Source organism: Emydura macquarii, unplaced genomic scaffold, assembly GCF_026122565.2.
Source record: "Emydura macquarii macquarii isolate MOO-44397 ecotype Brisbane River unplaced genomic scaffold, CSIRO-AGI_Emac_v2 contig_71, whole genome shotgun sequence".
Classification (NCBI taxonomy): domain Eukaryota; kingdom Metazoa; phylum Chordata; order Testudines; family Chelidae; genus Emydura; species Emydura macquarii.
Genome location: NW_027130208.1, coordinates 2,294,411 through 2,310,972, shown reverse-complemented (window position 1 = coordinate 2,310,972; position 16,562 = coordinate 2,294,411). Strand labels below are relative to the sequence as shown.

At 47.8% G+C, this 16,562-nt stretch overlaps 1 protein-coding gene across 11 annotated transcripts in view; it reads left to right on the top strand.

Annotated features, from left to right (window-relative positions):
- The window catches only part of FHIT (fragile histidine triad diadenosine triphosphatase), a 939,636-nt gene extending 923,750 nt beyond the window's left edge, over window positions 1-15,886 (top strand). For 10 of the 11 annotated variants that reach the window (XM_067541431.1, XM_067541440.1, XM_067541448.1 and 7 more), the window contains 2 exons: window positions 5,159-5,266; window positions 15,586-15,886. In XM_067541431.1, the coding sequence (XP_067397532.1) occupies window positions 5,159-5,260 (102 nt within the window). In that variant the 3' untranslated portion in view covers window positions 5,261-5,266; window positions 15,586-15,886. The remainder of the gene's footprint in view (window positions 1-5,158; window positions 5,267-15,585) is intronic. The other variant, XM_067541484.1, reaches the window with a different exon arrangement.
- The last annotated feature ends 676 nt before the right edge of the window (window positions 15,887-16,562 follow it).

The window sequence follows — 16,562 nt, the reverse complement described above, 5'->3', positions numbered from 1 at the left end:
CTGTGTCTTCACAACAGTGTCTCTCTAGGACATGTGTATTGGCTGTTAAGGTAGAGTCATATTTGAACTCAAGGGCAATGGCATTTGAAGCTGACATGTATATTTTTTCATTGCCTGAAAATGAGGCTTCCCCACCCAGCCAAAACTGCAGAGTCCCCGGAAAACTTCTAACCAAATAATCCACATCTTTGATGAGTGCTCTCTCTCGTCAGGATCCTGTGCCCTCTTGAACACAAAAAGTAACTTCCAGCTCATGTGAGAATATATGCTCTGGATGTAGCATGCTGATGAAACCACATAAGGACTGTGGCTCCCCAACAGGATGTTACAGCATCCACTCTTACTAATTCTCGTCTTGTACCACTATGGGATAACCTGTGCCTCAGGCTCACACTTCAGACAATTGGATAGAAAAAGGATTAACAAAAATGAACCATATTGTACAAGATGATAGACTAGCCTCCATGTGTAACAAATATCAGTTACTGCTGTCTCACAGCTCCTTCCTTCCTTCAGTGGCTATGCTCAAGTATTCATGGAAAGTTAGGGGACAGTTGGTCCATTCTAATGCTCTAGAACAGTGGTTCTCAACCTTTTTTTCCCGAGTACCACACGGGCCAGGTACAGTCAGGTCAAGTGCCGCTTGACCCGACTGTACCCGACCCGAGTACCACTTGGGGAAAAAAAGGGAGGGGACTTGCGGCGGGGTTGCGCGGTGGCGGCGGGAGGGATTTGCGGCAGGGTTTCACGGCGGCGGGGAGAGACGGGCAGTGGGGTTTCACGGTGGAAACAATGCCCGCCGCCAAAACCCTTCCGCCATTTCCCCATTTTCGGCGGCACGGTTTCGCTCGGGCGGGTGGGAGGGCCCTTCCGGCGGCGGCGGATTCAGACCGCTGCTCTAGAAGAACGTGTTAAGAAATAGGTAACAAAAGTCACTTTGTAGGAATCACATGTGGGTAGCGTAGTGCTCTGCATTACCCTCTCAGTCTCGAAGAAAAAAGGGGAAAAGAACATAGCCTGACCGCTACAACAGAAACCTGCGAGGACATCTGGCATAATGTCAAAGATCCTCCAGGTTCTTTATCCTTGTGAGTCTTCCAGAACAGGGCATTAAACAGGTCCCACTGGACTCCAGACCGTTTCTTTAATGTTAGATTGGCAACACACAGCAAATGCTGGAGATGCAAACAGCCACAAGCCAACCTTTCAGACATCCTCTGCACCTATCGAAAAGGGCCTGTCTTCTGAAACCCCATAGTCAATGCTTCCTCAACAACTGTGTCACTGGATTTCCGTCTCCAGGCTTGTGTATTTTAGGACATTGAGTCGATATTACCAGTGAACAGTACGAAATGGATTGCAGTAACTGTTTTAGTGGCCAAAAGAGTTATTTTGTAAAAATGGAAATCTGCAATTCCTCCCTCATAACAGACTGGCTTAGTGAGCAATCAACTATTGCATTAATGGGGAAAAAGGCTCTGTCTCATAGACATGTTTGGCAGAAATGTGAGGCTGCCTGGTCACACATGAAACGATTTCATACTTTTCCTGTTTAGTATATAGTTGTCCCCATACCCATAGCTCGTATTCTCACTTATTTATCTATGTATCACTTTAATAACTGATGCCCTGCGTGACCGCTAGGGCTTTAGGTTGTGTTTCGGTTTGGTTTTGGGTTTTTTTTTCCTTTTGCAAATAATGCCGGTTGAATGTTATTTATCTGCTAGTTTCCTCCTGTGCGTGTATGTGCATCTCTCTATATTTTGTTCATGATGTGTTTATATTTGATCTAAAACAATACAAATAAAGTTAAAAAAGAATCGTTTGATACGGGAAAGTGACATGGCCGGCCCTACTTGTAGCTCTTGTCTCTCACTGCGGATCTCATTGCTGTCTCTGAGCTGCTTGGTCATGCCAGCCTCAATGCCCCGTTCATCTGCTTCTCAGCAAAACCTCTTTGTGCTTCCATCTTGCCACCCTGCTCCTGGCATAACCCTTTCCTGACGGCCCACTAAGCCACTCCCCTCGCCTCATTTAAGTGTCTCTAACCTCTTCTGAAAGCCTTCAGGAAATTAGCCAGCTAAGACCCTTGGCTCTGCTGTGCTGTACACCATCCTTTACTGAGGGACCACATGATCTTCTCAGTGTGAACTTTGTCCTTATCACCGTGCCCCTTGTCCTGCCTATCCCTAACGCGAGAGCTGGGCAGAACATTTTGACTACATTTCATTGTGCCAAAATCCGTTGTTTTGTCAAAGCCAAAACAGTGCTTCGGCGAAGTTTTCACAGACCCTCTTGTACCCTGTCGTCAGGGCACCAGCGTGGGATGTGGGAGTCCTTGCGCTGCTTGATTCGGAGCAGAGTTTTTCATCCCGGGAACTCTGAATCAGGCCGTGCAGGGGCTCAGACCCGGCTCCCTCACACATCATGCTGGTGCCCTAATCACCAGGACACACACTCAGGTTTCAATCCCCAAATGGACATTTCCACACAAGTCTATTTTCACACCAGTGTCCGCAGGGTTCGCTTTTCATTCCGATGCAGAATGAAAAGATTTCGACACCTCCGATGTGGCCACGAAAGAGAATTGTCATCTTCTGGTCAGCTCTCGCCAACCCCCGGCATGCTGTCTTGTGACCTCATGTTGTGTCATGGCTGGGATTGGCTTGTAGCTCCTTGGGGGAGGCTGGAGATTCTTGTGAGGTGCCTCACTCACATTTCAGAGCTCTACGTTATCATCGAATTCCTTGGGCATGATGGGGTGTAATCCTGGCCCCAACGAAGGACATGGGAGTTGTGCCGCTAACTTCCCTGGGGCCAGGGTTCCACTCGTGGTATATAAAGGAGCCGAGAGCTTTGGAGGCAGAAGAACAATTCCCCAACTGCTGGAGGTTTCTGATTTCCTCTCTGGCACGTTTCTGGTTTACTGGTTGGCTACTTTCGACTTTTGTCCAGCCCCCAGCTGCCTGAGCTGTGGCCCCCACCCTCCCCTCCTGACCTCCCCCCTCAGCTACTAGTGGGTTGGTAGATTCCAGAGGAAACTCTCTGGTGCAGACCTTTTTTCCTGGCTCCTTCTCCTAACCCCGCCTGGTTCAGTGTCTAACTGTACAGCTGGGAACGCACAAGGGTAGCCAAGCGGCAGACAGTGCCCTGAGTGGCTGGGAGATGGTGGCGGTAACCGAAGAATCAGGGTCCTCTCTCCGTCTTAGGTAGTAATGGAGTCAGGGGCGGCAGAGAAAGAGGCAACTGCTCAGGACCTGGGAGAAGGCACCGACAAGGGGAAAGTCTGCGCGGGTTCTGGAGGCGACTGCGGGAGAGAAGTGGCTCAGGACCGCAGCAGGGGGCAAGGGGAGAGGAAGACGCTGCTCAGGACTTCTGGCAATGGGAGAAGGGGTGGCGGCAGACAAAAGGGTCTGTGGAGAGAGACAGCCTGAGGTGCCCAAAGGAGACACCAAGAAGAAATGAGCTTCTCCCTATGACATCATTAGCAGCTTTGGGGGCTCTATGACTGATGGCAGTTGTCTTGTAAGTTCTCTCTAGGCTATGGCTAATTACCCTCCGTGAAATGCAGGAAACCAAGACCGTTACCCTAATAACCCTAGACGCCTTTACGTTCCACCATTTGAAGATACACAGTCTCATCTGATTACTGGCATTCGTTTAAAGACGCTTCACATCCAGCCTTCTCTTTGATGCAAGTCCTGGAGGCAGAAAGGATCTAGGTTGACAAGATAAGCAATGTACCTTCCCCTGGTTTTTACACCTTTCTCTATAATCCTGTAAAATTGTTACGAGATGGATTTATAACATACCTACAGCTCATATAAAAATGAAAATGAGTCCTCTACTAGTGGAACAGTAATACAGTTTAATTTGCCTGCAGCTATTGTATCAGATTTGCCTTGGCATGGAAGGAAATAGCAGAATGAAATCTGTGTAGCAGAATGTAAAACTTCATAGGCTTGTAGCTGGCAGAAGATTTCTGAGCAGGAGAAACACAGCAAAAATAAAAGTATTTGTGGATTGGATATATGCTAATAATCCTAGTTTATTGCTAAACACGCCATATATGGCAATGCAGTTTGCTTGGCAAATGTAACATTGTTTTCATCTCTGCTCTTAATTGCTTCATTTTCTGGAGCAAAGTTTGTTCATGAATAAGAGGTGCAAATTCATTATTTTCTGTAACTGTTTGTGACAACAACAAAAAGGTTAATATTGTAATGTTCTTCTTTGGAAGCCCTGATACTATGAATATGCACTGCACTGCATTTGGTACCCAGTCACATTAAAAGTCTGCACTACTTTTGAGCCAAAATAAGGATTTAATGTCAATGTTCTTGATTTTTCTTTGATCTTCAGTAGCAATAGTCTGTGTATGATCAGTGGCAGCTATTTAGGAGGACACATATGTGTGAATAGCCACTCGAATGATGTTTTACCACTAAGCATGACTCTCGTTTCACCAGGACCGTGTTTCAAATTGTGACTTCCATAATAACAGCATTTAGGTCTCACTGCGCCGTACGCAGCACTTCCTTTTATGCATATTGGCCAAGGCCTACGCAAAGGTTAAATAATTCACGTGTGTGCTTATTCCCATTGAGCTGGGCAACTGAAATACAGAGTGGTTAAAGGAAAGGAAGCCGTTTTGTGCCTGGGACAGAGTGTGTGTATCCAACTCTTGGCATGGGGAAGAAAGGGAAGGGAGAGAAAGTACCTGTACCGAGTAAACCATCGGTCCTGTGGGGAATGGTGACAGCTGAGCCTCTTTGACACAATATGCATTGAATGCATTTGGGGCCATGGCCAAACCTACCCACATGGCGAAGCAAAAACCAGAGGGAAATTTGGAATAAAAGGTCATAGCGGTTGCCCCCAAACACTCAACTGTCGTCCAAATCCATCAGTTACCCCCACATTCACAATCAGTCTGTTAATTATCCCCTCACAAATGAACATAACTGCCACCCCTTCACCACACAGAACCCATCAATCCTAGCCCTTTCCAGCCATACTGCTGTCTCCCATCCCCCCATTCACGGCCGATCTCAGAGTCCATCCATACCACACGCGCCTACTCACACGGCGACTTGACAGGGGAAGCATTGGGAGACCATTAACTAACTCTGCCCTTGTTTTATTTTTCCCTGAAAAGCTGGAACGTCACGACAAAGGAGAAGAGGACTCCCCTGTCAAGTGGAGAGCGGAGGATGAAATGGCAGCAGAAGCAGCAAGCCTTAAGAAATATTTTCAGTAGTCAGAGGTAAAGGTTCCTAAGAGATGGTACAGATTGATTGATTTACACAGCACCCAAAACTGGCATCTTAGCGTCTGTCTACATGGCAAGAAAAGACTCGTGGCATTAAGTCTCAGAGCGTGGGCCAGCCGCGAGCTCAGGCTGCAGGGCTGTGAAATTGCGGCATAGTTGTTTGGGCGTGGGCTGGAGCCGGGCTCTGAAAACTCATGCGGGGGAGAAGCTCAGAGCCCAGACGCCAGCTGGATTTCAAACGTCTGCACTGACATTTTTAGCCTTGCAGGCCGGAGTCACTTGACCAGGGCTCCGAGACTTGGCACCGCAGGTTTTTTATTGCTGTGCAGACAGACCCTGCCCTACGAAGTTCACAGTCGCAGTGCAGGGAAGGCTACTGGGAGCAGAAAATGCTAAGAACGGCGAGAGTGGGAAGGAAGCACAAGGGTCACAAAAGGGAGGCCAGGCAGTGGCCTGGATTTGTTAGGTACGTGTCGTCGTGGTTCCAAAAGAATATGTTGATCCCACTGCACTCCTCAAACACAGCACTAGCTTGGAGGCATATTCAGCAACCAACTCCCAGGAAGCAAGACCTAACTTAGTAAAACAGAATTTACTGACAGCTGCCACACAGGCCCCAGCTTTCCTTTATATGTAGAATAGGCAAATGTCTCAGTATATAGGGGTAACCTAGTAAATGTGTACTGTTTAAAGAGAGCCTGCTGTGTGCATGTGTGTGTATGTTATGTATAGTATATGCAAGTCCCAGTGTTAACCCTGACTACAGAGGGTGTGCCCAAGTGCTATTGTATGCCCTGAAGTCTTAACTCAGCTGTTTGGTTTCACTCTTAAAATAAATCTGCTGGAAAGCTGCATGCTGGGATACGTTTTCCGTTGGCCCGAACGAGGAAATGGTCTGAAGGGAGGGGAAAAAGAAAAACTGCTTGGCAAATGCTAACATTTGGTGCTGTAGAAATTGAGATATTTTCATCTGGTACCTGGAGCCCGAGAAGTCAGAAGTCAGATCCTTCCAATAGAAATGAATTGGCCCCCTGGGACCCATCTGAGTTGTGCAAGGACGTACGGCTCTGTAATCGCTCCAGAAGCTTCCTCTCCCTTTCCCCATATGTTGTTAGAATCATCCAGCATGCTCATTTCTCTGTTGTTTCTGACTGTTTCCTATTTCATCTCCTAGGGAGCAGCAAGCCTATAAATCTACCTTCCTTGCGGCTGCGACATGCCATTTGCAGCCCAGCACGCAGAATCTTTTGCTCAAACTCAACAGGTTGCTCAGCTGATACGTGTGGCCATAATGAGTTTTGATTGTCAGGTTTCTTAGCCATTTTGTGTCACTTGCGCTTGTTTTCAATTCCTCAGATCCTCTTCTCCATGAACGTTTCCTGGCTCACCTCTCATTTATTCATGAGAGGAATATGCAATTAGAAAATCGCCAACCTTGGCACAAGGGAGGTGTTCTTAGACGATGCACATACAAGCACAGTTATGCATTAACAAGAGGTTCTTGTTTAAGTACTTCACTTACCGCAGCATTCATGCCGACAGTACTTTGCTGTATTTTATAAAGATGGAGATTAAAAAGGCTGCTTGGGCCCATCCTCTTTCCAATGCAGACTCTTTCCTTGCTGTATATTTTGTAGTGCTTCTTGCGGTCTAGTTATAAATGAAAGACTATCACTTGGATTTTCAAAGGAGTCTAAGTGGATTAGGTGCCCGGGACCATTGAAATTCAATGAAAGTTGGGTGCCTAACTAATATTCTGTTGTGTACCAGTCAGTTTAATAAATTCATAGAGTCCAAGGCTAGAAGGGATCATCTACTCAAATCTCCTGTAGAACACAGGTCAGAGAACTTCCCCATAATAATCCCTTGAGCAGATCTTTTATAAAAACATCCAATCTTGATTTAAAAATTCTCCGTGATGGAGAATCCACCACCCTTGGTAAGTTGTTCCAATTGTTAATTACTCTCACCATTAAAAATTTACATCTTATTTCCAATCTAAATTTTCTAGCTTCAACTTCCAGCCATTGGATCAATGTTAGACCTTTCTCTGCTAGACCAAAGAGCCCATTATTAAATATTTATTCCCCATGTGGATACTTATAGTTTGTGATCAAAGCCACCCCTTTCCTTTCTCTTTGTTAAGCTAAATAGATTGAGCTCCTTGAGTAAATAGATTGAGCTCCTTGAGGCTATTACCATAAGGCAGGTTTTCTAATCATTCTTGTGGCCCTTCTTTGAACCCTCTACAATTTATCAACATCCTTCTTGAATTGTGGGCACCACAACTGGACACAGTACTCCAACAATGGTTGCACCAGTGCCAAATAGAGAGGTAAAATGACCTCTCTACTCCTCGTCGAGATTCCCTTGTGTTTATGTATCCTAGGATCACATTGCTCTTTTGGCAACAGAGTCATTTTGGGAGCTCATGTTCAGTTGATTATCCACCATGATCCCCAGAGTAATTGCTTCCCAGGGGAGAGTCCCCCCACCTGTATGATCTATATTCTTTGTTCCTAGATGTATACATTTACATTTAGCTATATTAAAACACATATTGTTTGCTCGCACCCGTTTTGCCAACTGACCCAAGTTGCTCTGTATCAGTGACCTGGCCTCTTTATTATTTACCATTCCCCCAATTTTTGTGTCTTCTGCAAACATTGACCCTTAACTTAAATAACTCATCACCCATCCTGGCATTTATCCCTCTGATGTATTTATAGACAGCAGTCATATCACTCCTCATCTTCTGTTTTGTTAGGCTAAACAAGCCAAGCTCCTTACGTCTCTTCTCATAAGGTAAGTTTTTGAGACCTATCAGTTAGCCAGTTTTTAGTTCATTTAATATGTGCCATCTTAATTTTATATCCTTCTAGTTTTTTTAGTCAAAATGTCATGTGGTATCAAGTCAAGTGCCTCTGAGCTCATGTGCTTGGCTGATTTCAAAGGAGTTGCTCAGGGGCTTACTTTAGGCATCTGGTTATCCACGTTGTATAGTCAGGGCTTCCAATGGTCAAATGTTACAGTCGCTACAGTGCCGCCAGGGGCAGTAAGTAGGCGCTATTTGCTTTGGCTCATTTCATTTTAAATATCCCTTTGGCCTGGGCTTTCAGCTCTGAGTTTCCTTAGCTACCCAAAGACTGAGCTCAGCCTTTTGCCATTGCAGCAGCTATAACGGCAGCTCTGTGACCGCGTTAGGCATAAAAGCACCATGTAGTTGATTGGCTATGCAGACATCGGGAAGGTGTTGTCTTTCTGCCCTGGAGTTGTCACCACAACTTAAACGAGTGCCATTTCCTTCATTAATCCTTTGCAACAGTTCTTTCCTGCTGCCTGGAAGCTGGCTCCTGGCAATTGTCTTTCCCTTCCCCTCCCGCCCGCCTGCCCGCCACACACACTCTCACTCTCAAGGCCCTACCATGTTGACCCAATTGTCATTCTTATTTAAGGGTAAAATAGGGTGGCAAAATGAGATATTACATTGCAGTTAAAGCCTTAAAAATACTCAGTAGTGATTTCTCTTTCCTCTCAGTAATGCATTCGAGTGTCAGCACTTGCAGATGTCTTTAGGTCAAGGAGGACTAAAATGACGGCTGAGCGCTTTCTTTTCTATAAGAAAGCAAGCGAAAGATCATTTGAATATAATAGGAACCTCTTAATTCTCTGCCGGCTACGTCGGTGAAGTGCTGTTCCACCACCGCCACTCCTGACAGAGTTGTACAGTGATGTGCTTGAGCATTAGACCCCTGGCTAACAGCAGATATATCCTGGGGATGGCAGGCAGACATAAATACTGTTTAACATTTCCCACTGTGTTTTGTTCTGTTCGGGAAAATCAGAAAATATTTAATTAGAGAGGATGAGAAGATACCGTTTCATTTTCACACGCGGTCCTCTGTAATAGATGAGACTAACAGGGGAATTCAATTCAGACTCAGTCCCTGTGATGCACCTGTCCCGCTTCTTTCACTTCTTTCTCCCCAGTTCATTGTACTTCTAGCTCTTCGGGATGAGTCATGTCTAGGGTACCCCCAACTCGAGCAGTCACCCACAGAGTACGGCTCACCTCGCTCCAGCAAAGATGACGCTCACAAGAAGCTGTAAGCAGTGAGGGAGAGGACAGGAGTTTAAAACAAGGGGGGCTGCATTTTTAAACACTGTGCAGCAATCCTTAGTGGCTGCACACGTTGCCGCTTACTGACCCATTTAGTCCCTGAGCGTGAAATTCACCCCTATGCAGTGAACCATCACTGCCCCTCTTCAATCCCCTGTAATAAGCTTAAGTGGGGCTTTAATGGAACAAAATCCTGGTGCTGAGCCTCTGCCCGGGGGGTGAATTTTACTATATGGAAAAGAAAGTTCATGGCCTTCAACGCACGTCTCTTTGGGATTTCTGTGGTTTCCTGTTCATATTCACGTAAGACCTTTGGATCATACAGAGGCCCCTGCTGCTCCTCATCCTCCGAGGAGCCTTATTTAACACTGTAATATGTATTGCATCAAGTCAGCGCGGGATGGCACTAGGCAGTGTTACAATTTAGCCGTGTACAAATCCAGACTCGAGCGTCTTCTAACACCTTAAATGAGGTGATGTCCTCCAGTATCTCAACTGCTGGTGCCAGTTTGAAAACAATGGATAAACTAAACATAAAAGGAAACTACTTTTACAGAAAAGATGTTTTTAAAAATCAGTGCTTACATTCTCAGCTGCTGTGATCTGGCTTAAAGTGACCACAGCTTGGAATAGGCATTAGACATGCCTATCTTCATCTGAACCATCATCTGAGCTGTTATTTAGTGCTGTGATTTTTGCAAAATGATGAAACGTGTGAGACAGGATGAGAGAGAAAGTGCTTTTCTTTAGAGAGCAATTCTTAACGCAGTGTTTACATTTTAGAATCTGTTTTCGGATGTATCGCTCCAGGTTTCTAGCCATCACAGGAATCAGGAGTCTTGTTAGCAGGGTAAATGTTTTGATGTTCTTGTGTCTCCTGAATTTCAAAACACAGCATGCTTGCCAGAGAATAGGCTAAAGATGAAAAGGATTAGTAACTTTCAGACATGACAGGAAATAAGCCTCAGCCTGTCTATTTCACTCTTTCTAACTCCGCTCCATGAACTGAGACAAGGTATGGGATACACACAAATCTCAGTGAGGTTCCCTATTTTAGCCGCATGTGAGGAAATACGTCTGTGCCATTGGAGAAGTAATCAGCCTCAGGTGTGATGTCAAAATGTCCCGCTACGTCCAGAGGACTTGGTGGTGATACTCTGTTGCCTCCTACTCCATGAGCTGTCTAGATAGCCCATCGGTTGTGATTGTTTAAACACGTGAATGTTTTGGGTGTCATTCCAAATGCAGGATCCTCTTTAACATGTCCCAAGTCATGCATCTTGCATGCTGGGGGTGTGTCTGTGGTGTAAATCCTCTCCTGCCACCTCTGCCCTGACACTGCCTCCGGAGAGTTTGTCTTTTAACTTGGTCAGAGAACGTGAACTTTCTGCTCTATCTCCAGGAGGGAGGAGGCGGCGATGAAGGCGGCTGGCTCTCGGAAAGTGCTGGGGGAGGTTAGATCCTGCACTCGTCACCTCCTCCAGACCAGGTTCTCAGCTGGGTGTCACAGGCTAGACTGGTCCCTTAAAGAGCAAACTGGTCCAGCCCACCTGTGCCTTGTTAATAGACTCTTGCTGGAGCCTGGTAGAGGACAGTTGTTCTCTCTAAAGAGCCAGAAAGGAACAGGAAACTGTGGCAGAGGTCGCAGAGAACCTGGCCCGAGTGTGGGTTGAGTCTGGAAGCCAGAGGGCTAAAGAAGATAGGGAGTGGAGCGTGGCAGGGCAGTCTCCCAAAGCTGGAGAATAGACAGCACCGAAAGTGTGCTGGACCCTGTCCAGGGAAAGTAAGGGCTCGAGGACTGGGGAGATCTTGCGGGAAGAGCAGGGAAGGACTCCAGGGAGAAGGGGCTGGAGCGGCTGCTCGATGAAAACCAGGCCGAGCAAGAAGAAGAGCTCCCAGCCTGGCGGAAGATGCAGAGATGGAGGCGTGGTGCTGATGGAGAGGTCTGGGAACTTGGACGACTGTGCGGGTTGTTTGTTTATAAGCGCGGCCCACAAGGAGTGATGGCGTTGGCACAAGAGAGCCTCTAGTGGAGTTATTGAGGTATGGCGCCCTGAAATGAGGAAACCAAGGCAGGGTGCGCGCACCCAGAGGAGGCCGACATCACTCCATTGAATTAACCAGAGCTATGCCCAGGAGCTGCAGCTGATTCATGGCAACTCAGGAGGCCTCTGCTGTGATTGGCATTAGGACGGTGTATGGTGAACTAATTTCTCTCTGACACCTTCTCTTTCTGTTCTTGCTCAGCCCCCGGGGGACCCTGCTGCTTTCCCAGCCCCAGCTTGCGCACACAGGCTGCAATTCACTCTATCTTCATCACGCCCACCTCTGCCCACAGGCAGAGAGGCTGGGGAGGTGAAATCCATCGCCAGCCAGGACCAGCGTGGCCGCCGGATCGGCACTGAAGTGGAGCTGATCCAGCAGCAGCAGACTCCCCGAAGTGGGAGAGTGGCTGGCACGGGCAAGCCAAGCGTGCCTGGTCTAGCACATGAGGACATTCAGGCTACAGTCTGGCTCCCTCCAGCAGGATGACTGAGAGCTCGTGCTGGGATGGGACTAGGGGTAGGGCTACAGCGCTAGCCGTGCTGCGTTTATGAGATCTGACTGTGTCTGCAGATAATCGTTAAGCAAACACACATTTTACTAATCAGCTACAGATTTCAACACACTCCAGCCTTACGTGCTGTTCATTATATCACACTCTCAGCAGCCTCTAAGAGCCATTAATTAGAAATCAGGATCTGAGTGTTTGCTTGTCCGCGAGAAACCATTATGACCGAAGAAGGAGAACCTTAAACTCCAAAGGAGATAGGTTTCAGGAAGGTCACCTTGAGAAACAGCATCATAAGACCGCATCAGTAGAAGAGAATGCACTGTTCCCAGAGTGCATTTTAGTACTTGACATTATTTTGAATAGTTGGAAAGGTTGAAGAAAAGAATGTGTCATATTCCAGGGCCTGTCTTCTTCCCCAAAATTAGTTTCCTTGTAATAAGCAACACGTAAATATAAAGCAATCCTTTTTCATTTCAACTGAATACAAGGAAAAGTTAATATCACCAGAAGCTTCATAGACAAACACTACCTGGTCTGTAGCAGTGTCATCTGCAGTATAAAACCTTTGTCTAGCATCTCTTAAAATAGCTCACAAATGGAAGATGGAAATATAAGAGAAATGCAATTACAGTGTCCACTAATGACCCAGGTCATGCTTAAGGGAAAAGGTTCCCCAGAAGTGTGAGGTGTTCATGTATAATGTGCCTACTCTCAAAATGAATGTCACCGCTTGTTCGAGTCTGGGTGGGCAGTCGTTTTTTTCCCCATGCAGCCCAGTGACAATGAAGCAGCAGTGTAAAGCAGTGATCAAGCTGGGTAAAATCCACCCAGTGGAGAGGATCGGCTGAAAACCTGTGCACCGCATTGGCCCCAATGGAGAGTCCGTCTGAGGATTTAAGTGGTGCATAGACGTAGTGCTGTGTCTGCTCAGGATAAACGTCAACCTCGGGGCTTCCCTTCTCTTTCCTTGGGCTTCGTAATATTTACTCAGCTTGTAGGGTTCATGGAGGGCCACAGATCAGCTCCTAGGTCCTACCGTTATCGCCGCAGTAGAAATGTCAGACAGAGAGGCGGAGGCATGTAATTGTACGATAGAAAGTATTACTTTGATTAGTGGTGGTGGGGTAAACTCAGAAGGGTCAGATGTTCTGTTCACACGTGTATCTAAAAGTCTGAATCCCAACTAGCAACCACCAGATCTCTTTCTTCTGGTTGGGCTGGCTTCATGCTCGATTAATCAGCCGGCGGGGGGAAGGGAGGGAAGCACACAACTGCTGGAGTGGAGCGTCCCAGGATCTAGAAGAACACAGGCGGAGCGGGGTATGGCGATGATGGCATTTCAGAGAAAAGGGGCGTCAAGGGCTTTCTGTGCTGGGCTCTGATGCCTGGAAACTCAGCCAAGTGGTGAGTTACCAGATACACTGACTAGGCAAGGGGCCTCTTTTAAGCAGAGTCACAAAATATGTGCCAAGCAATTTACAGGCTGCCCGCCAAACGTCAGTCAAGGGGAGATGTAAATGGAGACGTTGGTGCGCAAAGGGGAACCACGCTTCCATGAGAAGAGACGGCCAAACAAAGAAGGGGCTGGTACGTTCCAGAAGCAGCAGCAGCAAAGGACGAGGAAACGAGTGGAGGTGACGCCCACCCCCTCCCCCCAGTCTAAACACGTGTGAGTTGAACGAGACGAAACGAACTAACCGATCGTTGCTGCCATCTCTCGCCAGGTGAGCAGTTCTGTGCACGTGGAAGGCCTGGTAGTTGTGTTGAGCAATGCACAAGTGGTGGTGCCTGTTAGCATTTGCACGTGCAGACACCTGGGTGCGGGCAGCCACGAACCTTGCATGGCTGCGAATGAGTGGAGAGGGCTGCAAACCCGGTCGCTGATGCCATGTGGTGCTTTCAACGTAGTCTCCTCCAGGGCAGGCAGTTCGATTTGCTGGGCTGTGATTGCTGCTCTCCTGCGTCAGGCGCCTGACTTTTGTATTTATCCATTCCAGTGGCGCCGCCGTGGCAGTGCAGCCATTAGTCTTTAGCAGGACGGGACGTGCTGGGTCCTCACTGCGCACGGGCGACGTCTCTCCTGACCGCAGCCCCAGGCTGCACCTACGTCCCTCGCAGTAAATGGGTGATGAGAGGGCCTTTCCCTCTAAAGCGCTCGAGGGTAAACGGCCTTCGACCTCTCTTCGGGGCTGACCCGCGGCTGGCATGCGACGCACAGGGCACGCGGGGCGTTTCTGGGAGGTGGGGCTCCAGCCAGAAGACAGTGGGACTTGCAGACCGCCTGGCTCTGGGGACATTCCCGCGTGCTGCAGGTGGGATTGCTCCAGGCAGAGAATTCACCCCTCTGGTCTCCATTGGCTGAGTCCTGGAGACCCTTTACAAACTCCGGGCCCCAAGCCGGCAATAGGCTGGGCCCAGGCAGACCCGCAGCCCTACTTGGGGCCCCTTTGGCTTCAGTCGGGCTTCCCATGAATGGCACAGCACGCAGAGTCCAGACTCACAGCGGCACCCAATGGCCTCGGGTTGTAAAGTGCAGTGACAGGCGAGTCACACGATCCCCGCTCAGGTGCTCTGGGCTCCACACGTGCGCTCTCACGAAATAGCTGGGGTGCGGGAGGAGGGGAACTGCTCTCCCAGCTCCTCGCTGCACGCTGAGGGTAATCGCCTAGGATGCAGGAGACCCCCAGGTTCAAAGCCCCCCCGAAAGGGGAAGGGATTTGAACAGGGGAATCTACCGCCACTCCCGAGTGCCCTACGCCCTGGGCTGTGGGCGCCCTGGTAAGGGGATTCCCCCCGGCTCTCCTGGTGAAGTAGGTGTGCTGTGAATAAATAATTCATGACTGATTGGGCCAGAGAGCGAGCGCGAGCATGAGCATGACGCTGCAGCCTGGTGGGTGGGGTGTTCACCAGCATAACCACCCCCTGCTTCAACGACTCTTTGGATAAATAATCCCGCCAGCCCCGACTGAGGCCCCAAACTCCCTGAGAAGGGGGGTGGCTGTGCACATACCTCACCTTGGCATCCCCCAGAGGCTGGCTTTGAATCCCATTCGATGGCACCTGTTTATACAGAGCCTAGGCCCCCCTAACCGAGGCTTTGTGAATAGCAGGGGTTTTCTATATACTTAAAAGTAAGGCGTGGTGACACTCAGCACCGCTGCGCCTGAATTCCTTTCTGAATCTAGCCCCTTCTTCCTCTGGGGCTTACTTTCCCCTTCTGTAAAATAAAGACAACGAGACTAACCTCCTTTGCGAAGTACTTTGAGAGCCAGAGCTGAAAACCACGCAAGATGTTATAACTATATGCACACGGGCGTTATCTGTATAATATAAATATACAGAATCCCATTGGAATATTCAAATGACTTGCTCTAATATATTGTAAAATACTGCTGCGCAGTCATTGTCCTGCTTTCCAAAGGCTAGAGGCTGCTCTCGGACCAGAAATATGCTGTAGCTGGACTGAACACTGCATATTTCATTTGCTCCATCACAATCAATAGTTCCCCTCGCACAATGCTAATGAGCATCTGGCCAATTAACAATAAGCAAACTCATTGTATTTAATAACACAGATCAAAACTGCTACTGCAGCGCAGTTAAGGTCCGGTGGAGATTTCAATGTTTGGTATTTTTCAGGTGGAACAAATCCTGCAGCGTAAGAAAACCAAAAAAGGGCCTCAGACTTCAGCACTCTGTGGCATCGGCCCTGCAGCCACGCAGACTGTATGACGTTCTACAAGTGCTGGATTCCTCCCTGAAACACTTTATGGTACCTTCGGATCTCGTCGGGGATGGATTTCATCTCAGCTGACTAACGGTCTGGGTTCAAAACCACCTCTTGAGTAGCGGCTCACGTTTTCTGAACTCTGTACTTGGGAATGCATCTTTTAAAATTGGTCCTTGGGCTAAACTGAAATAAAACATTAGCAGCACTGTTTATCTGGTGTGTGCAGTATATTCCAAAACCTTTGCTCTGCCTTGTGCCCCGTCTGTAAGGTATTGTAGCTCAGAAAACTTACGTCCTTTAGTAATATTGGGCTTCACTGAAACACAAGCTTTGTTGTAGCCTAGATAAAATAAACCTGGAGAGCTACCATTTTGCTAGAGAAGCTAATAGAACAAGATCTGCGTAAACTTTCTTAAGATCATTCATTGCTCTCCTGCCTTTAATGTTTTGGTACAATGCTGTAGGGGCTTAAAATAGTGCAGTTCACGTTAGGGAATTAATACAAATGTAAAGCTGCTGATGTGGTAGTCAGCACGTTAGGGGCGATGACGTAAGGCTCGCTGCGTGCAAGAAAAAATATTAACCGTGTTTGGTGGTAATTCATTTGCCATAGTCTCTCAGTAGTAATGGTCATGTGCAGAGCTCCTCAGAGGCCAGAGTCTGCCGTAGTAGCTGTTTACTGCCAGTGCATCACAGCGATCATGTGGAAGAAATGAAAGCCAAGGGATGCACACTATACTGGAGCGAGCCCTGACCTGTGGGGAAGTTTGGATCCCCATCCTAACCTGAGCTTTGCAGCGTAGGTCTACTTTTGTCACAAGCGAGAAGGCAGCTTTTGCCATCACTTGCCACACAACGGTATCTGGGCCAGCTGTGTTCTTCTTCA